The 21,347-nt window shown below is 45.0% G+C and overlaps 1 protein-coding gene across 1 annotated transcript in view; it reads left to right on the top strand.

The window, feature by feature from the left end:
• ITGA9 (integrin subunit alpha 9) overlaps positions 1 to 21,347 on the top strand; it is a 447,613-nt gene that overhangs the window by 346,302 nt on the left and 79,964 nt on the right. Inside the window, exons 19-22 of the mRNA XM_077129816.1 lie at positions 5,638 to 5,724; positions 8,813 to 8,892; positions 17,039 to 17,128; positions 19,285 to 19,393. Coding sequence (XP_076985931.1) covers positions 5,638 to 5,724; positions 8,813 to 8,892; positions 17,039 to 17,128; positions 19,285 to 19,393 — 366 coding nt within the window. The remainder of the gene's footprint in view (positions 1 to 5,637; positions 5,725 to 8,812; positions 8,893 to 17,038; positions 17,129 to 19,284; positions 19,394 to 21,347) is intronic.

Below are 21,347 nucleotides of genomic sequence, written 5' to 3'. Positions count from 1 at the left end.
AGGATAATTTTGACTCCCTTAACAGTTAAATGATCTAACATTCCAAATCCAGATATATCAGTGGCTCTGCTGTGATTCCAACATCATTTTCATTGATTTCAAAAAAGCCTGCATCTTTCGCAGCAAGATTTAATACACTCTGCATTGAATTTGCATTGGATTTGAATCACATAATCAGATGTCTACATCTTCTGGCAGTCAGGAACAGTGAACTCTCAGCTGAGAGTTCGTTCACTAGTTCTCTCTCTCACTCAGCTGAGAGTCTAATAATCATAAGCCTTACAAAATGATAAAGTTAAATGTTCTCAGCCAAAGTCAACGTAAGCAAGGATTAGGACATGGAAAGAACCCAGGCAAAAGAGAAGCATGCTTCCTGGGATCCTTCCCAAATACCTCGTGCTGAGTGCCTCACGCCTGGCAGAGAGGTAACAAGCAACTCCCACCAAAGCACTATCCATAGGCATGTGGCTGTAGCTGGGGTCAACTTAGTTTGGACACATCTCCCCAGCTCACTGGTCTTGCTGCAACTACAGGGTGTCTCCCTGACTACCAAAGAAGGACATAACTCCAAAATGACCCTGGTTATGCCCTGGGCATGATTTGAAACCTGGAGAACAAAGATGTGCTAATGTTGTTTTGTTGCTTTGTTGCCCATCCTGTGATGGGCAGCTATGCAGATTTTACAATCTGCAGTTAGGGAAGTTTTCTCTTTCTTAATATGGATTTAGACAAGATTGACTAGCACGAGTGTTCCCCTTGACTCTCCCCACCTGTCAGCGAATGCCCAGCAGTTTCCAGGGGCTCACGTTGCTGGAAGTCTCACCTATAAAGAGTATTCTCAGGTCAACTTCCCTAGAGGCAGAACCTCAGATGGGGATTCTCATGCGAGTGGTTTATTGGAGATATCACTCTTGGAAGAAGGGGACTCTGTGCACAGGATGGGGCAGAGGAAGAAGCGAAGCAAGAATGCAATCTCAGGCAAAGACATCTTCAGCCTGATCCCTCAGGGATCTCTGGAGCATGAATTGTACCTCAGAGTTGTCCCTCCTTGAGCACAGGGGGCCTTTGGTGCCTGTGTTAGTTTGCTAGCTACTGGAATGCACCACACCAGAACTGGAGCAGCTTTTATAAAGGGGAATTTAATAAGTTACAAGTTTACAGTTCTAAGGAAGTTAAAGTGTCCAAATTAAGGCACCAAAAGAGATTACTTTCACTTGAGAGAGGTCAGTGGGTCAGTGGCATCTGCTGACCCCTTTTTCCTGGACTCTGTTGCTTTCAGCCTCTGTTCCTGTGGAGGTTCCTTATTTTGCTTCTCTGGGGCTGGCTTTCATCTCTTGGCTTGCCTTGGCTCTCTCCAGGTTCTGGCTTGCTTAACATTGCGTGATAATATCTGCTGGGCTCCTAGCACCTCCAAACATCTGCATCTCTCTTCTCCATGTTTCCACATCTGTGTCAACTCTGCTGTGAAGTTTCTGTCAGCTCTGAGGCTTCTGTCATTTCTGACTCTCTCCAAGATGTTTCTTCTTTTAAAGGATTCCTGTAAACTAATCAAGACCGACCTGGGATGGGTGGAGTCACATCTCCATCTAATCAAAAGTCATACCCAGAATTGGATGTGTCACATTGCCATGCAGATAATCTAACCAAAATTTTCCAACCTGCAGTATTGAATTAGGATGAAAAGAAATGGTTGCTCCCACAAGATTGGATCAGGATTAAAACAAGGCTTTTCTAGGGTACATAATACTTTCAAACCGGCATAGTGCCCCTGTCAATTATTGGCTACAGAATGCTGGAGTCGGGTGGAGGTATTGTTGCACTGATCCAGTAAAGGAAATCTAGGTAGCACACCAACTCCCTCCACACAGGGTCTTGTAGTACTTGCCAGAGCCCATGTTCTGATGTGCCTTTTGACCTCCTTGACTTGCTTTGGTAGTAGAGATGGGTATAGAATTAAAAATTCTTGTTCAAGGCAGCTGTGATGGTTTGAGGCTATGTACCCCAGAAAACTATACTCTTAAACTTATTCCAGTCTTTTGGGTGTTAAACCATTGTAAGTAGGATACTTTAAGTGTGACCCAACTGAGTCAAAATAATCTATTGCTGGAGTCCTTTGTAAGCAGAATGAAATTTAGACAGGGAGGAAGCCAGGGGAAGCAAGAAGCTAAAGGTCAGTGGAACCAGAAAAAGAATAGAGAGGCCACCATGTGCCTTGCTGTGTGACAGAGACGCACAGGACCAAGGGTCACCAGCACCCAGCCCCAGAACACCAGACTTCAGGAAGAAAGCATCACCTTGGTGGTGCCTTGACTTGGAGTTTTTCCTAACCATGAGCTAATAAGTTCTGGTAGTTTAAGCCAATCCATTGTATGATAGTTGCTTGAGCAGCCAAAGAAACTAAAACCGCATCTTTAATAGCCACGTGAGGGCCATGTGGGTGCTGGCTGGCAGCAGAAGTGTGTCTGTGACCTTCCAGGAGCACATGAGTCATGAGCCAAATGCTTGGTGCTCGGTTCCTAGAGACGCCTTGTGTATCTTTGGTTTTCACTCTTTTTACTTATCCCCACCAAGATCCAAGCACAATTTTGAAATTTTCATTTGACTGAGTAGAGTGGAATCGATATTGGGAACAGTGAAATAAAAGCAGATTTGGATGTTATCATCGCACAAGTGGAAATTAACAAAAAATAAGGCAGTTCTACAGTGTTCTATAATCAATGGCGTTAGTCCAAAGCTAAGTTTGTACTTATTTTATACCAAGAAGCCTAAGTGGTTCCTTAGAAAAACTTTAAACATCCTTGCAGTGATACATCTTTACTTCAAGAATTAGTAGACCTTTGACTTAAACTGAAGACCTCTCTCCTGATTCGAAAGGGGCTCCCAGGGGGGCAGTGAGCATTACAAAAGGATCCAGGAACTGGCTTGAGTAATGATGTCAGTTTTGTATATGCTGAGACACTCAAGAGTAATTCCATGGGATGACAGACATGAGCCAGGATTGTCCCAGGGAAAATGAGAGTTAAAGTCACCCTAGACTTGGGCTCACCGCTTCTGATGCCCATGGACTCATCCGCTACGATTCAGAGTACCTTCTTCTTGGCCCAATTGTGAGCATTGGTTTTGAGACAAAGAATTTGGGGAAGAGGATGGCAGCAAGAGGCTCCCACAGTGAATCATCAGTATCATTTGCTGTAACATGCAGGTCTTGAAGCAGCATTTGATAAATTATCCTCTGGTTTTTCTTATGAAATGGCCAATATGTGTCCTCCAGGTTCCAGGAGCAACCTCTCACACTTGCTGTCACGCTTGTGTGTAAACGGCTGGTTTCTCTGCTAGAAGGTCTCCCTCTTTTAAGTTTTGGGCTCTTTAAGGACAGGAACTAACATCTTTCAGACCTGAGTCCTCAGCACCAAACATGGTGTGGGATATGACCCAGTGCTAGCCAGTGCATGTTTGCTGAACATATGCTCAGGACCCATTCTGAATCCCGTGCCATGTCCATGTTTGTTTGTAAATTTATCCCTCATGAGTGTTTGGAGCAAAATGGATGAACTTTTGCTCGTTCTTAGAGGGAAGTGGGAGTCAAGGTGTTCCTGAGAGTGAGAGTAGTTTAAACAAAGGTCTGGAAGTGGTAATAGGGAGAGTGTTGGTAAAATGTAATGTATGTGTGCAGTGGGGTAGGGAATGGTGGGAGGGCAATAACAGAAAATTGTGGGACAAATGGATGCCAGGATTAGGAATTTGAACTTCATTCTGTTTGCCATGGGGAGAGGCATGTTTAAGAAGGTTTCTCAGGTGGCCTGTGAAATTGACCAAAGAAAGAAAAGTTCATAGCAATGGTTCCCAAACGTCACTGCACAGCAGACTCACTTATTTTATCATGTATCTTTTATTGAAAACGCTCATTCCAGGCCCATATACTCTGAGTCTAATTTTGGATCCCCGGGGTGGAGCCCAAGAATCTGCATTTTGAAATATACTCCCGAAGTGATACGAATGCAGGGTTCCAGGTCTCCAACCAGACTCCAGATCAAAAATAGAATATCCCAAGCATCCCAGGAACTCCCTTTCACTTACTACCTCCCCAGTTACTATCTTGACCTCTCACCCCATAGACTAATTCTTTATCTTAAGTCATTTCTATTTCGTGTGTGTTTGATAATGTCTGTGATATATTAGTATAGTAGTAAGTGTATGTAATTTATAGCTAAATAGATATATGGTGAAAAGGGTTAACTTTTTTTGTTGATTGGATACACAATAAAACTTTTTGTTCCACTTGTCTAGAGGAATGGAAATGTTGGTCTGAGGTCCCCAACATGGGGAACATGGGAGGTATTTCAGAGCTGGAGCCACATAAGTTGGTTCCTTTGGGCTGCCATCTTATCTTTAGGTGTGCTCATTGCCTCTAGAAGTTCTGGTAGAGTGGGGAAGGAGACAGGTTTAGTTAGCCAAGTCTGGGCCCAGATTCGTTCTGACTGTGCCCCATCATCAATTGAATGACCTTGGGGACAACACATGAGCTTTCTGAACTTCAGTTTCCCACTTCTGACACAGGTTAGACACTCAGCAAGTGCTAGCTCTCCTGTTCTGTTCCTTCTCTTTCAGAAACTGCAAACACACTGTTTTTGTTTCCTGGTTGCTAAAACAAATAGCATGTAATGGATTGGCTTAAATAATGGGTTTTATTGGCTCAGGTTTTGAGGCTAAGGAAGTTGAAAATCAAGGTGTCATCAAGTCTTCATTAAAGTGATGTTTTCTTCCAGAAAACTGTAGCATTTGGGGGGCTGTTTACCAGTGATCCTTGGTCCTTGGTTCTTCTGTCACATAGTGATGCACATGGTGACCTCTCCTGACTTCCCTAGGTTCCTTTGACTTCCAGCTACTTCTAGTGACTTTCCATCTGTCTGAATTTCATTCTGCTTATAAAGGACTCCAGTAATAAGATTCAGATCCATTCTGACTCAGTTGGACCCCACCTTAACTCGAGTAACCTCATCAAAAGATCTTGTTTACAACTGGTTCACACTCACAGGAAGGGATTAAGATCAAGAACATGTTTTTCTGGGGAACATAGCTCCAAGCCACTAAACATATTATCTCCCCTTGAAATTCTATATTTAACTTCAGGGACTCAGAGACACCCTGTGAATTACCAAGAACCTCCTGGCTCTCCTTCAGTGGTAGTTGTAGAATATGTGTCCTGTGGGAAGACAGCAGCTCCTGGTGGCTTCTCTCCCTTAACCCAAGCTGACTATACTTGGAAACCTCTTCTTATCCTAGCATCCCTCCGCCCTAACGTGCCTTCAGAAGACTTGAAGGTGGGCAGCTCAGCCCTGGCTGTTTCAGGTTATCAAAAGAAAACCTCTCTTTCCCTTAGTGTGATTCTCCTCAAGTTTGTCTTTCCTAAACTAGCAAGATCTTGAAAGTCAGGATTTGAGTATGTGCTTAGGAGGACTGGAGATGCAGCCTGGCCAGAGGACTCCCTATCCCCTCCTAGCTCTCAATGGCTTTTGTCTGAGAACTACCCTAAAGAAGGGCCATGTCTGCCGAAGTCCCTGTTTGCTTTGCTGCAGCCACTTCCACACATCTGGGTTCCATGCAGCCAGCCCATCTGTTGGTGCCGTTCTCTTTCAGGAGGAGATGGGCATTTCCTGTGAGCTTCTGGAAACAGACTTCCTCAAATGCAGCGTGGGATTTCCTTTCATGAGATCCAAGTCAAAGGTAAGGGGCAGAGAAGGAGCACTTTCTTGGTAGCAGTCCCTACCCCTTCCCATCAACCACATCCTCACCCAAGGTTGCCTCCTACACCCCTGCTTCCCGCAGTAGCTCGGACAGCCACAGAAGCCTACCTGGGAATGGGGCTTCCCTGTCCCTGGCAGTATGTACCCCGAGTATACCCACAGAGGCCATGGTCACCTGCCCCCTCTCTTTGGTTCACATGGTGTAGCCCAGATGTGAGAGGCACACTGTGGCCTTTGCTTTTCTGTAAGCAGTATCTGGCTGGCCTTCCTCAGATGTTTTTTCCTGAGACATTCCATTCCACCCCCAATCCCTGAGGCGATGTGAGGGATGATGTGGGCTGGGCTAGTGACCTACAGTCCTGACTCTCATTCTCCTGGGCACTCACAGTTTTCTGAAGAGGCCTTTCAGAATCCTCAAGACATAAATAATTGTATTCCACTTCATTGAAGAAGAAGAAATGAAAAGAAAATTACAGTCACTTTGGTGTTTAGAAGGAGCCAGATTTTCTAAACTCAAACAATAATATGGTAACGGCATATCCAGATATTTATGGAACATTCTAGTGTGTGCCGATATTACAGGATGATGCAAATAAATGAGGAGATGTGTTACTGGAGGCAATGCTAGAATCCAAAAGACCAGGTCTGCCTTCTGAAATGGAAGTTACTTTCCCTGCTATGAGTTAAATGGAATTTCATGCCCCTTTGTCTACCTATTTTCTTGTAAGAAATAAAGACTTAATCCTTCCTTCCTGCCTGGGTCACAGAGTTGGATCATTTTAATCTCTAAGGCTTTTTTGGTCCTAGTACATAATAGCTTTTTAATAAATTGATTGTGAGAATGTTCTAGTGAAAAAGAAGGCTTGCTCCTTTCTTGGCCCAATGATCCAATGGTATTCCTGCTTCCGACTATACAGTGGCTCTTGTGTCCATGATTCCTTAGCCCATTTCTGGATCTGTTCTTTATCCTGTCCACATTCACTACTCTGCTCCAGCAGAGGGAACACCTCAAGAAATGGCTGCCCTCAGCAAACAGATTGCAAATAGCGGACAGAATAGAGGCCACTGTCCCCTTAGATTCCAGGTTGGTGAGGGTGGGAGTGACGGAGGAAGGCTGAACAATCCCTCTGTCAATGGACTCCATGGCCTGTTGTGCTAGCCATGGCCCCACCACACACAAATGTAATTGAAATATTCTGAGTAATAGAAAATAGATTTAACTGAAAAACTTTAACAGTTGCCATTTCATTGTAAAGTACATCCTGGTCAAACCTAAAGTGTCCTGCTATCTCTATGAGGCATTAAATTTCGTCAAAATTCATGAACTCTCAAACTACATAGAGCCAGCAGAAGTATAAATGTCAGAGTAGGCCCATTATACCCATCTACCAAATGTTTCCCAGTCAGATGGCACCACTGCCTTCCTCCCACATTCAGATAGTAAGACTATCGTACTAACTTTCTAAACTAATTTACTATAGACTAAACTCAGGACAGGGAGTGATTCCCTGGAGAAAGCCCAGGAAGTTTCCTGGTAAGGTCAGGGGTTTCCTCTCCTGCAGCCGGGCTTGCCTCCCCTGTTCTTCAGACCCTACAGGTCTCAGGCTCCAGACCCGCTGCTGAGCCTCAAGCCTTCGGGAGTGGCTTACTGTAGTTGGCAGTAGGTTTCTCTCTCTCACCACCAGCCCGCCCGGTTTCTGACTTTCTATACTCCCAGATCTCCATCTCTGGTTTTGGCATCTCACTCTAATCTTTTGTTTCTCACCTCACCTTGATCTGTTGATCTGTGGTGTATTTAATTCAGATGTCCTGCCCAGTTCTGACTCTTTGCTGAGATGAGACCCTTGACTTTCCCTTCCTTTATGTCTTTCAACCCTGCTTCCTGCTGTCTCCATGCTCCACCCTCAAAATATGCTGACAAATCCCAGTACAAAAGAAATTTCTTTCCAGAAAGGAATTCCAAAGTCCATTCAAAAGGGTTCATTACTTTCAAGTAGTATTCAGTTCAGAATTCAGTGGTGCAAAATTAGACCATTGCCTAGAATTAGTCATAATGGAATTCAGATATCTGGATATTAAATAAGCCATAGGCTCTGGAGCTTAATGGAATTCAGGAATCATTTTGTCCCACCTCCTCTCTTTATCGAAATGCAAAGAGGGTGAGTGTCTTAGCCAAGATCACAGGATCAGTTTGTGGTAGACCCTGGTTCTGTGGACCCCTAGCCCAGACTTTCTCCGGTATTCTCACATCCAGCTGGCATGTGTGTCATATTTTATCAGCATGGTGAAAACAATTTGCTTAGAGCAGTGTTCACCAAATTGCAAGATGTTCACCACTGGGGGCAGCTGAGATGATTTCACATGGTTCACGAGATTAGTTTAGGTGATGATGGACACAGAACTAAACAACATTGACTCTAACCGTGATAAAGTCAATCTTTCAACACTCTTTCCATCCTAACCATGTGCAGGAGAAAGTGTCTGATTGTATTAGCATGTCTTTAACACCCCCTGTCACATTTTAATCTCCCTTTTTAACAAAGATAGAGTGTCCCTTATGCTCAGAACCCTCAGCAGGCAACTGACTCCAACATTGCTTCGTTTTTGTTTTATATTCATTTTTATGACAACTTTCTCTTTATAGCCAGTGATCCTGGATTCCCATCTATGGTAATGATATAAAATGTCCCTTTAAAATAGTCTTTAAAGAGTGGGGCAATAAAAATACCAACTAAATAATATCACAGGTGATATGATGTGCATATATGGCAAAAATTGGAATGATGATATGTGAGTGAAATTTAGGAAGCCCAACAGCAAATTTATCACTTCCTAAAGAAAATCCCATTGGCTGGAGAAGACAGAGTACCTCCTGCCAGAGGGAACTCTGGGTTTGGTTTTACTGATGAGCTGCTCTTCTGGCCTGACAATCAGAAAGATACGCATAAAAGGTAAAGCTTGCCATACAAATTAACTTCCATAGGTAATAAACCGCAGATGATTGTTAACAAACACAAATTAAGTTTGGAATGCTTCCTAAGGCCAAACTTCACTTTCTTTTTCCTTAGTATGAATTCAGTGTGATCTTTGATACAAGCCACCTGTCTGGGGAAGAAGAAGTCCTTAGATTCAACGTTACTGCTCAGAGGTAAGGGGGATTTTTTTAAGATAAAAGATTTATGGGCCCAGGAAGGGACAAGCCATGGGCATGCTTTGAGGTTCCCCAGGATACTGAGAAGGAAGGAAAAGATTATTCAGTGATGAAGCCCCGACCCAGGGGTACTCATCTTTTTCTCCTTGCCTAATCCACTACTTCAGACTGAGCTGAGAGGGACTAGGAATCATCCAGGTGTCCTGCCTCATTATGGTTTTATGGTAGAGGAGAGACAGGCGCAGAGGGGTGAAGACTGTCCTCCGAGTTCACATGGTTAGTCAGTTCCTGCTTTGTGGTATGTTTTCCAAACTGGATGTATGTCCTCTGTAGTTGTCAGGCAGGTCAGCTTCTTCCCATGGACATGCAGTGAATATCTTGTGGACGGGACAGGAAGGTACCTGCAGCCTGAGGCCCAGCCAAGCCTGTCAGCAGGGGTACCTCAAGGGAGAGCTTGTCCTGGCTCCCAAGTGGATGGATAACCAGGGAAGGGGCAGTGCCTCAGTGACTTCTCCCTTCAGGAGAGTGTACCTGCCCAAACTCAGTTTGGCTGTGAGTGGTGCCTATGAGAGCCACTGGGGAGTTATGAGATGCCTCCCCATGCCAAAATCCAGGAGCACCTGGAAGTGACATCTAGGTAGCACTCATATCTGATAGCTGTGATGGAAGGAGAGGCATCTAGCTGGGTGAACAGTAAGATACTTTGATAGGGGTGGTCCGTGGATACCCAAGGTAACCATTTTATTTAAATGTTATTTGGAAATAATTGCAAATTAACAGAAACGTTGCAGAAATAGTGCAAGGAACTCCCATATACCCTTTACCCAGATTCACCCAATGCCAACATTCTGCCCCATTGCTTTATCGTTCTCTGTCTTTCTAGTATAATTTCTTTCTTATTCATTTGAAAGTTACAGACAATATGTCCCTTTACCATAAATACCTCACTGTGCATTTCCTAAGAATGAAGTAATTCTCTTAAATAACCATAGTATCAAGTTCAGGAGATTTAACATTGATCCAATACTATTATCTAGTCTACAGTCCATATTCTGATTTTGCTAACTGTTCCAATCATATCTTTTTATCCACTTGTCTGCCAGTGTTGGATCCAATCCAGTTATCATGTCTCTATAGTCTGCTTTAATCTCCAAGCCAACCTTTCATGTTGAGAGTTCCCACAGGGGGTCAGGAGGTTGGAAGCAAACATCCTGAAGGCCAGGGTCAAAGCAGAAACTGCAGAAAAGGGTGAGAATCCAAAATCAGGGACTGTATGGCTAATAGAGGCCGGGAAAGTAGATGGCCAGAAACTGGATGAGCAAGCAGTGAGATCAGGAAAAGTCAACCAAAGAAAGGCACATCATGGAGCCACAGGTGATACATGGTCTAGAGTCTGAAGACCAACAGGATCTAGGCCACAGAGTGAAGCAAAAGAGCTGAGCTTTGTGAAACTAAAGCCTCCTGCCCAGATAGTCCTCTTTGAAATGATGATGTTCACCCCATCTCTTCCAACAAGGAGGATGATGCCATCGGGAACTGAGGAAATATCAGAATCTTCTATTTCTTTGAATCCCCAAAATTCCATTCTTCCAAGCTCCAGAGGAGGAGACCCCAAGACTTTTCAGATGAGCCTCATGGCCTCCCCCAGCCTAGAGACCATGTGCTGTGAAGGAAAACAGAGGCCCTGGATCCGCTGCATGTCTGATGCCCAGACAGAGCTTGGAGTGGGGCTTTGGACCATTCGTCTTAATTCCATGCACATTCATCAAGTGACTACTAAGCTGGGGCTAGAAGGAACAGGGATGCCTGAGACAGAGGCCACCACCTCAAGGTTTCAGTCAAGAAACCTTGATATACAGTTTACTATGGGGTTGAAGAGTAAAACTACCACAGGGCATGCATATTTCATCCCACAGACATTTATTTGAGTACAGCCACTGTGTTAGGCTCTGGGAGATACCGCAGTGACTAAAGTAGACAAAATCCCTACCCTTGGGGAATTAGCACACTAGAGACAGATAATAAAACAATATGTAACATGAATATGTAACCCTAAGAGGAGATGGAAGTATAACTGATTCATCCAGCCAGCAGGCACATTCACCACAATCACAAAGTAACTTCATTTTTGTCCCCTACTCTCTTTGAATCCACTTGGGAAGGGAAGTAGCTCTTTCCGTGCCCTGGGGATAAATCTAGGACAATCCTACACTCTCAGGTGACGCATAGGTAATACAAAGTCCCACATCCAATTCAAGTCACAAATCCGTCATTAAAATATCTTATCCCAGGAAATAAAACTCTGAACCTAATTGAAAGCTAAGGCCAATATTAGCTGCTGCAGGAAGGAAGCCTGCCTCATGGAATGATCTTGCTTTCCTCCAATAGTGCTCTGCTCCTCCCCCCCATTTTCCTGAGAACAGTCTCTGACCCCTCCAGGCCCACATCAGGGTTGTGAGAAGGCATAAGTGAAACAGAAAGATCTGACTTAAACAGCCCCTGGTGTGAGCACTCCCTAGGCTGGGCAGGTCAAAGCCGACTCCCTCTGGAGAGCTACTTCGCACTGCTGGAGCCTTTTACCAGCACTTCTCTCCACATACTCCATCCTGAGCCTCTAGGCAACCACAGACACCTTCAGCTCCTGCTGCTGAGTCAGCCTGCCCTTGGGGACAGAACGAAAGGTCTCCAGAGGCAGCTTTTTCACTAGGGCCCTCACCTCACACAGGAGGGCATGCGAAACTCTCAACGGCCTTCACCTGACAATCTCTGGGAATGCAGGTTATTGCTGTATGGTCACCTCTCTTTCACTCTGCCCCCAAAGGAAAGCCAGCACCCCCTTCTCCCTGTATTCATGGGCATGAATCAGACTGTTCTGATCAAGGTCCCATTAAAACTTATTTCCCAAAGCTTAACATAAAAGACAGATACCCTCTCCTCCAACCCAAACAGTTCTCTCTAAAACCTGTCTCCAGAAATCCTTTCTTAGCTCAATTATATCCTTGATGTTTTAGCCTGCATTTTGCCACCAAATATAGTAGATCTAGGTGTAATGCTTTCCTTTGAATTTTGACATCTATTATGCCTCAGCCAAAACTTACCTTTTAGTACCCTGTTTCACCCATGCTATGTACTCTTCAATTTTCACAAAAAGACCAGTTGCTGAAAGTTAAGACTAAGGATTTTTCCCAAGTCCTGAGTCTTGGTTGTTTCATTTTTTAAAATTTGTATGTATTTTTACTGAGATATCTTCATACACCATATAACCTATCCGAGGTATACAATCAGTGGTTCACAATATCATTACATAGTTGCGTACTTATCACCATGATCATTTTTAGTACATTTGCATTACTCCAGAAAATGAAATCAAAAGAAAAAAGAAAACCCCAAATATCCCATACTCCTTACTCCCTCTCCCCCTTATTGACCATGAGTATGCAATCTACTTGATTGCAAGACTTACCAGAGTCAAGTTAAGTAAGACAGTATAGTATTGACAGATATATATCAATGGAACAAAACAAAACGTGTAGAAGTAGATTCATATAAACACAGACAACTGATTATTCTTTTTTTTTCAATATAATCATTATTGAAGTCACTTTGATAATCATTATCAAAGATCAAGGCTACTGGATTACAGTTCAGCATCTTCAGGTATTTCCTTCAGGCTATTCTAAAACACTAGACTCTAAAAAGAAATATTAGTGAGTCAGTATTCACAATCACTTGTTAAATCCTGATTTCTCAGTTATACCCCCTTCCTCTCATTTGATCTTTCTCTCAATCTTCAGGGATATCTGGGCAATGGCTGTGTTAATGTCTTCGTGCTCAATAGAAGTGTTAACCTTCTGAGATAGAGAACGAAGCTGGTTATTGTTCTTAGAGAGACTGTTGCCTCTGGATGTTAGGAGTTACCTGGCCTAGGATCAATCTGGAGGTCTTACATTAATTTTCCCTTGGGAATGAATATGAGGCCGAAGGGACACATTTTCAGAGCCCCTCAATCTACAAACACCCTAACACATTTTTGTTTTTAGTGCTAATCACTTTTTCCAGCATTAGCTCTCATGTACTTTCAGAACATTCAGAGAATGTTGTCACTCCTAAAAATGTTCTCTCTCCTAGTATTCTCTCATGCTAACCCTTCATGATTGTTTGACTTTCTTTACTGTATGTCATCATATCCACCTTCCATGCCAAAGTTGATGAATTTCAGGCCTGTGGTTCAGCATTACTTGGGCTTTATGAACATGTGGATAACATGACTATGGGATATGTGAAGCAGCAGTAAATAATAATGACACTGAATGTTAAAATGCCACCCAGCAATCCCACAACCTTCCAGTGAAACACAGCTCCCATTGCAAGTGTGGCCCTGACATTGGATAATAGCAAATAAACACAGATTAGAGTTTGCTGTGCTGGCTAGCTTTGAAATGGTCCAAGACTTCATTATTTTGTATTTACACTATTTTCAAGATTACGTAATTCACATTCACAAAAAAACATGACTGTTACTTAATAGCAATGGGTACAAAGCATTGAGACTTAATTCCTATAGATAGGATCTAAAAGGGCTTCATTGGGAAGGTGGCATTTAAACAGAGCCAAATATGAGGAGTCTCTTTTCAGGCTGAAGAAACTTAGGAACAGCAGTGAAAATTTACAGAGTACAACCTGCTTTGTTACCCCCATGTGAGCAGTGGGCATTGTAGTGAATTGGGAATTCATGGGCCTTCTCAGGATTGGTGGATAACATGTAAAGGCATTGGAAGATGAAGCTGAAAGAGGGGAGGTAGCCTTAGAAAGTCTGAACTATGCTCCAAAGGCAGTGGGGAGTCAGTGAAAGTTTTTGGAGAGGAGAGTGACACAGAGCAGAAGGTTGCTGAATGTAATAAGGGCAGGATGATAGCTATTCAGACCTGAAAATTCTCATTCTTCTCCTGTTTCCTGGATCCAAAGAAGATTCACCAGTGTTGGGTAGATTCATTAGCAAGTTTTCTTGCTCACACCACACTTAGGGTTGTTCTTTATCATTAGCACTGGGCAGGAAACGTGATAAACAGAGAAACTCTACCTGCCTCCCAACCCCATTCAGGGCCAGTCAGAGGTATCAGAGAGGAAGGGGAGCCATCAACATGGGAAAGGCTTCATGTGCTCAAATAGCACATCAATGGACCAGTAGTTCTCTGATCTTAGGTGCACATTGCAATCAACTGGGGAGCTTTAACAAATACTCGCCCCACCCACACCCCACAGAGATTCTAATTTAATTGGGCTAGAGTGAGACTTGAGCACTGAGATTGTTAAAAAGACTTATCAAGGGGTGCAAGGATAGTTCAGTGGTAGAAGTCTTGCCTGCCATGCAGGAGACCTGGGTTCTATTCCTGGTCCATGCACTTCCCAAAATGCAAACAAGCAAAACAAACAAAATTTCAACAACTGGTGCTGCAATAACTGAATACTCACATGGAAAAATAAGGAAATGTGACCCCCACCACACAACATACAAAAAAAGAAGACTTGCCAAGTGATTCTAATGGACAATGAAGGCCAAAAACCACTATCTATTGTCCCTTACTCTGCGCTGGGCACATTTTCTCTCAATAAACATCTATTAAGTGAGTACTATTTTTAGATGCAGGGCTAAGTGCTGGGCACATAAGCAAAGGCCTGTAACTTACTAAATTCAAGAAAATCCTCTCATGTAAATTAATATTGTTACATAGCAGCAGGGGACACCTAATAGTCAGCTTAAATAACTAAATATTAGAATCTTCTACTTCTTAGAATCCCGGAAGTTAACAAAGCCATATAATTTGTTAAATGCTCAGCAGAATATTGCAGGCATGCATTTCTTTCTAGGCTTGGGTGAAAATCTGGTCTTTCTGCTCCAGTAGCCACTCCTGCACTTGACTCCCTCTTATGACAGAAAAATCCTTAAAGTTCATTATCTTGAAAGCCACAGTTGAAATATCGATCATTCCTTTCTTCCTGTCACCGCCCTTTGCAGGCCTCTTGCCTACTTGTAGATTTAGGAGGACATAAAGATTGAGACTAAACAGTTTCTCAAGAACTCCCCTCTTAGCAGCCATCCAACTTGGCTTTGCCAACTCATGAGCTTGTGGAATGACGGGGAGCCTTTTGATGTTTGGTCTCTTTATCTCAGCTTTTCAGCTTAGCTCAGTGTGGAGCAATCGCCCAATGACAGATGAGGCTGTTGGGCCTGAGCTGCCAGCAGCCACAGGTGGCCTGACAATTGGAAGGGCAAGGGGTGGTCTTCCATCAGGAACTGATTACTCAGACCTGGCAGGATGCTGGGGGTGGGGAAGGGAGCAGGCCAGGGTCATGCCATCCCATGGATGGGGCAGTGGCCTCAGGTTTGCACTGGCCAGGACCTGTGGCTTTCACTGGCCCTGGAAAAGGAAGGGCAAGGAAGTTATGCTGTGCGGGCACCTGATGGTGCTGCTTCTGGAAACTGAGGCTGCAGTTCTGAAACTGGTAAATTGGTGTCACTCAATGTACAGAAGACAGATGAGGATCCAGGGGCTGTGACTGGGGCCAGTGCGGGTCAGAGTCACACAGCGCCATTGTTTCAGAACAATAGGAGAGAGGAGATGTGAGTGCTTATTTCAGCACCTGCTGAGTGGAAAGGAAGGCAGTGGGGCGGGGCTTGGACACCCAGCAGACAGGAGCTCAGCACATGTTCAGGGGACAGTGTGGTGGGGAATGGTCTGGAATGAGCTTTGCCAACCCTCAGTGGGTGTGGGGTAGACTGCTGCGTTCCATCCCTGGTGAGTGAACTTGACTTTTGGCTGGGATCCCTCGTTCGTTCTGTGTGGCAGACTTGACAGAAAGTGCCGGGTTCAGCAGCAGGCACCAAACAGTCTGCCAGGCCTCTTCCCAAGTGAGTTGTTTCCCTGGCATAATAATCACAATTCAGATTTGAAATTTAATAAAAGAGTAAGGGAAAGTTAGGTCTTCTCTCTTCTGCCTCCTTTTCCTTCTCCCCGCTCCCAGTTTGGTGTCAGGGCAGTGAGCAGGGTTGGAATCTCAGCTCTGGCCAGCTTGCGGTGGGGCCTTGGGACAGTTTACTTAACCTGTCTGAGCTGCTCCTTAGCCGTCAAGGGGGCTGACTGCCCTCCCTTCTGCAGTTACTCTGAGGGCACAGTGAGAGAATGCCATAATACCCTGTGCAATGCCTGGCGCACAGCAGCCAGTCAACCATGGCAACTCCCTTGCATTCACCTTTTTTAACATGACTTCACTAAGTCCCCATTCTGTGCTTTTTCACCCCTTGGGTAGCAGCTGTCTGCTATTGTGAGGGCCTCCCAGATATGCAGCAGGTTGGTCAGGACTTCTCTCCTGGGCTTGGCTCAGGATCACGGAGTGATCAGGAGTGATGCCTGGATGTGGGAAATCCCCCGCTAAGGTCTAGAAACACCTTCCTGGCTAGAGGGCCCTGTCGTCACTGGTCCATTTATTCATGGAACAAGCATCTACGGAAGTAGCACGTGCTGTGAGCATCGCACACATAACCCCTCAGCACTCACCATCCCCCCACACCCACTGGACAGCGCCCAACCCACAGCACCTGCCACCCTGCCTGAAGGGTTCTCTAGCCAGAGCCCACTCACCTGTGTGCACAGGACAGGTCCGATGTGCCAGAGAGTTAATACCCCCCGACCACTGAGCAGCAGCTCTCGGGAGTGAGTGGATAGAGGCCCAGCTCCTGTGCCCTCGGGAGGGATAACTCGGAAGTGTGTGTTCTGCACTGGTTCCAGACCTCCCCAGAGGGACTGAGCCCCAGATGTCCACAGCATTAAACAAAGCACATGGAAGACATGCCTTCATTTCTTCTTTCCCTTCTCTGCCTCACTTCTTCCTTCCCCTATTGCTGTTTCCTGGGATCGCTTCCCGAATAAACCACATGCACTCCCATCTCTGCCAGTGGAGCACCCTTAGGCATTAAGGAGAGTGCCCACTGCGGTTGTGTGCAGGGACCAAAAACAGAACTGGGGATAAATATTAGGGCCAGAGTCTGCCCTTGAAGATCGTAGAGATTCAGGTCTAATATTGAGCAATGTCCAGGGCTGGACAGCCAGCGTTTGCCGGCATTCATACCGCTCTCCCTACACAGTGGCAATGTGGAACGCGCTGGATCCCTGCATGACAACTCCCTCCTGCTGACAGTGCCACTGATGCACGAGGTCGACACGTTCGTCACTGGGTGAGTAGCCTGTTCCCGGGGTTACCCAGCCTCAGGTCTGCCATGCAGTGGGAAGCTGGTGCTTTCCTTGTGTTCACACATGAAGCCAGGAGTCAGTGGCCCTGCCACCTCCGCTTCTTCTTTGCTTTAAGAATCAGGATGAAGCTTCTTTAGCTCTAGCGACTCCTCCCTCCTCCCTCCTCGTGTTCTCGTCCCCAGACATCCACCCACCCAGTAGGTAACACAGGAAGGCTGATGACAAGTTCAAGCCCCACAGTTCTTCGAACATTCTGAAAGCCTTTATATGCATACACTCCCAGCCCCCCCAGCCTCCACAATGCCACGTGGTAGCCGGTGTGGTTCCTGGGATTAAAATCTCAGCCAAAAACTGCTGTGCCAGAGGTTATAGCCAGATGGGCCGCAAAACCCTGGCTCGTCTGGGTTTGCCTTTCTGATTAGCGTATCTATTAAGCCCTTCGGCAGAGTCAGTGAGGCTCTGCATAATGTCTGTAAGGGGCTGGGGCGGGAAGGGAGGGCGCACAACGGGCAAACCATCTGCCCAGGTGAAGTCCCTGACCCCTCAGAGCTGCTGGCAGTGTTGGAGAGCAACAGTTGCAGGGACCTTAAACAACCAGCGTTGTTTTTCAGCCAAAGACCAGGCCTGGAAAAATGAAGATTCAGTTCCCGTTTCCGGCTTAGGAAAACAAAGCACGTACTCTTTGATAGTAAAAAAAAAAAAAAAAAAAAAAGGATTTTCACAATTAGTTTAGATCAAACAAGAACCCATTGAACCTTTGCCCCAAAGCCAGGCTGACCTACCTGGAGGTTCAAAGTTTTTCAGTTTTCAAGTGCTTCTGGGGCACTTGCCTTGCCTAAAAGTGGAAAAGTGAATACACTAAAGGAAGAGTATCTCCCTGCCACAGCTCACGCTCTGCTGGGAGCCAGTGGAAGGAGCCTGGGCTTCCTGCTCTGGGGCCTTTTGCATTTTTCATCACCTTCTGCAGACATGAGGCACTGGTGGAATATATTTGAAATCAGCATTTATTTTGCCTCTGTTCACAGCTCTATTTTTAACCATACAATTTATTTACTTGTCTCATCAGAGGCACAGAGAAAAACTGCGCTGAACCAAGCCCTATCCTTGGGGACAAAGGGGAAAGCACCCGCCCACTTGATCATTTTGTCAGGCCTTAGGAGACCATGCTGTGAGGTGTTAACAGCCCCAGATGAAGCCATCGGTTAAACAAACCAGTCAACCTCTGATCTTCCAGGAACTTCAAACTCAGGGAGAGTTTAAATGAGCCAGTGAACCAGTTCCTGCCATTGGATGATGCTGGAAATCCACTGTTTTCTAAAACAGTGTGCTTAACTTGAAAATAAATCAATTGCTGTCTCTTTAGACTTGGTACCAAAACCCTTACATTGTTGTGTTTGGCCAAGCAGTAGTTTCTAGAATCTCATCTAAAATCATTTATTTGTCTGGGGGTCTGAGGGAGGCTGGGCTTTGTGTTTTCTCTTGGGGTTCGTTCAAATGGGCAGCTTTGAAAGCATTGCTACAAACTGATCTAGAATTCTTAATCACCTCTTACTTAGCCATATTTGAAATTTGTAGAAAAATCTTGACAAACCAACTCAGTTTTTAAGTTACTAATTTCTAGTAATCTTGGGAGTCGGTCAAATTAAAATGAAATGCTTTTTCCTAATGAATTTGTTACATAGTGGGGGTTAGGATGCCAAATATATCATTCATTCCTATTTATTTCTTAAAGTCACCATAATCTGCCTTCATCCAGAGCTTTTATTTCAAATGATAAACCAGAAATTATATCATCCAGTTTTTTTTTTTAACTGAAAAGCAATTGTGATCTTCCACATTTTAGGAATGTTATGTTTGTGTGTGTGTGCGTGTGTGTGTGTGTGTTTGTATATATATATTTCTTATTGATTGAACCTAGGATGAAAAGACAGTACTGGAAGGAGTCTGTTTAGATTGCATAGGTCTGGCCATGATCGTTCACAAGGCAGAAAAATAAAAACTCCAGAAGAGAAGGCATCTTATGGAAGATACTAGAGGGAACCAGGTTCCGTAATAAGTAAAGATGTACATTTGTTTGGTTTCTCAGGACACCAGTGACCGTGTAGGTTGGGATGACAGAATTTATGCTTTCTTCTTTCAGAGTCATATCTCCGACCTCGTTTGTGTATGGTGAGTCAGTGGCTGCGTCCAGCTTCGTTCAGCTAGATGACTTGGAGTGCCATTTCCAGCCCCTCAACATCACTTTTCAGGTATCCACCGCTGGAGGCTTTCTCCGTCACCAGGGCAGATGGAAGGGCCTGTGGGGTGTGTTTCCTCACTAAAAGGCAACTAAAAGGCCTGACTGTTTCCAGGAGAAATGCTTCCCAGTCTGGTTTCCTGGTTGTGGTGTGTATGTGCATGTTTCTGCAGCCACAAGCAGAGGTAACCCCTTCCCTGTTCGGTGCACTGTGCTGTGTGAGCTCCTCTACTTTACAAGTCTTTGAAGAACAGCTGCACCGTAATGGGGACCAGCTTTCCCTAAGAAGGTCTCTGGGGGGCTGAAGCTTAGGCTAACATTGCGCCCCCCCCAAACAGCTCTACTAGGACCCCATTCTGTTCTCTCATCCTTCACATCCTGGACAGCCTCAGAGGAGGTTCTCCACTCCGGCTCAGCCAGGCGCCCACTCCCCCCACAGATGGCCAGCCTTTCAGAAGTGCAGTTCTGTAAGAGCGCAGTGCCCCATGGAAGGAAGCAGGCTGTCCCCTTGCGGACCAGTGGCTGGCAGATCCCCTTGGATCTTGGGCTTTGGGCGAGATGGAGGACTCCGTTCCTCCTCTAACTGAAAAGGGCCGGATGGTAAAGGTTGTAGGGTTTGTGGGCCATACCGGCTCTGAAACAACTTCTCAACTGTGCTGTTGGAGGGTGAAAGCAACCGTAGGCAATAGGTGAACAAAATTGTAATATGGACACTGAATTTTGAATTTCATTTAATTTGCATGTGTCATGAAATATTATTTTTCTTTTGACTCTCTCTCAACCATTTCAAAATGTAAAACCCTTTCTTAGCTCATAGGCCATATAAAACCAGGCAGGGGACCAGCTTTGGCCCCCAGGCCTTAGATTGCCGACCCCTGCTCTCCAGTGTGAATTCTCAGGCCAGTGCTACATCTTTGAGTATAAACTAGAGGGATCTCAGCATCATCCAGTCCAGTCCCCTCAATCGATGAATAGGAAAATAGGAGCTCAAGCAGGAATGGATGTGTCCCAGAGCTGTGAGAGGTGGGGCCCTGGGCCAGGACCCATCAGGCATTGTCTGACAACTCCGTATGACCCAACACCCTTCTAGGAACTGTGGGTAAAGCAAAGGAGGAGATGGGGCCTGACATGCCTGGATTGCTCCATGAGCTCCGTGGTCTCACTGTCCTCCAGTTCTAGCTGTCAGTGCTCTTCCCTGCCTCCACTCCACCCTTCCCCATGGAGCTGGCAGTTTCCTGGTCTGGCATTCACTGCTATGGCCAGATAATTACAACTTTCTTTCCCTGTGACCACTCCTCAGTGGACCTAGGGAGTGACACATAATGATGGGGTGAGGGTCAAGAGAATGGGGCAGTAAAACATTCGTGGGCTCTCACAAACAACGGTCTTCCTCTCTCTAGAGTGTTCTTCCAGGCAGGAGACCTCAGAAACCATGATGGATAACACATGTCCCCAGGTCCGAGCAGATGCGCCTTCCATCCAGCTAAGCCCCAGCTGTCACACCTGATTTACAGGAGAGAAAGAGAAAGATGGGGTTAGAGCTTGCTCTTGTGACTGTGGAGTAACTGCTGTGAATAGGACCTTTGTGTTTCTGAATTGCTTTTCAGAGTTAGTCTATTTTGTTCCATTGCTTTTTGTAATTGAGTAGAAAGCAGATAAATACCAGATGGATTTGTTTCATGTTGTCTATACTCTTACCCACCAATATGTTTGAGGTGTCTTGCAGTAAAAGATGTAGTCAAGAAAATTATTTTAAGGGTTCAAATGACAAAACACAGAATGGAAAGGGTGTAGGTGTTGAAAGGAGCAGGCAAGAAGGCGTAGCAGTTATATGAAGGATACAGAAATGTTACCACTCTTAAAAAAAAAGAAGACATCTACAGGCATGTGGTTGAGTCATGTTTCTCTGAAGGCGTTTTTACAGGGAGCTTAAAGTTTGGTTTTCCAGGCAAATAGCTTTTCTCATA

This window comes from Tamandua tetradactyla, chromosome 15 (genome assembly GCF_023851605.1).
Source record: "Tamandua tetradactyla isolate mTamTet1 chromosome 15, mTamTet1.pri, whole genome shotgun sequence".
In the NCBI taxonomy this organism is placed as follows: Eukaryota; Metazoa; Chordata; class Mammalia; order Pilosa; family Myrmecophagidae; genus Tamandua; species Tamandua tetradactyla.
The sequence above is the reverse complement of the archived record's forward strand: the minus strand, read 5'-3'. Positions and strand labels throughout refer to the sequence as shown.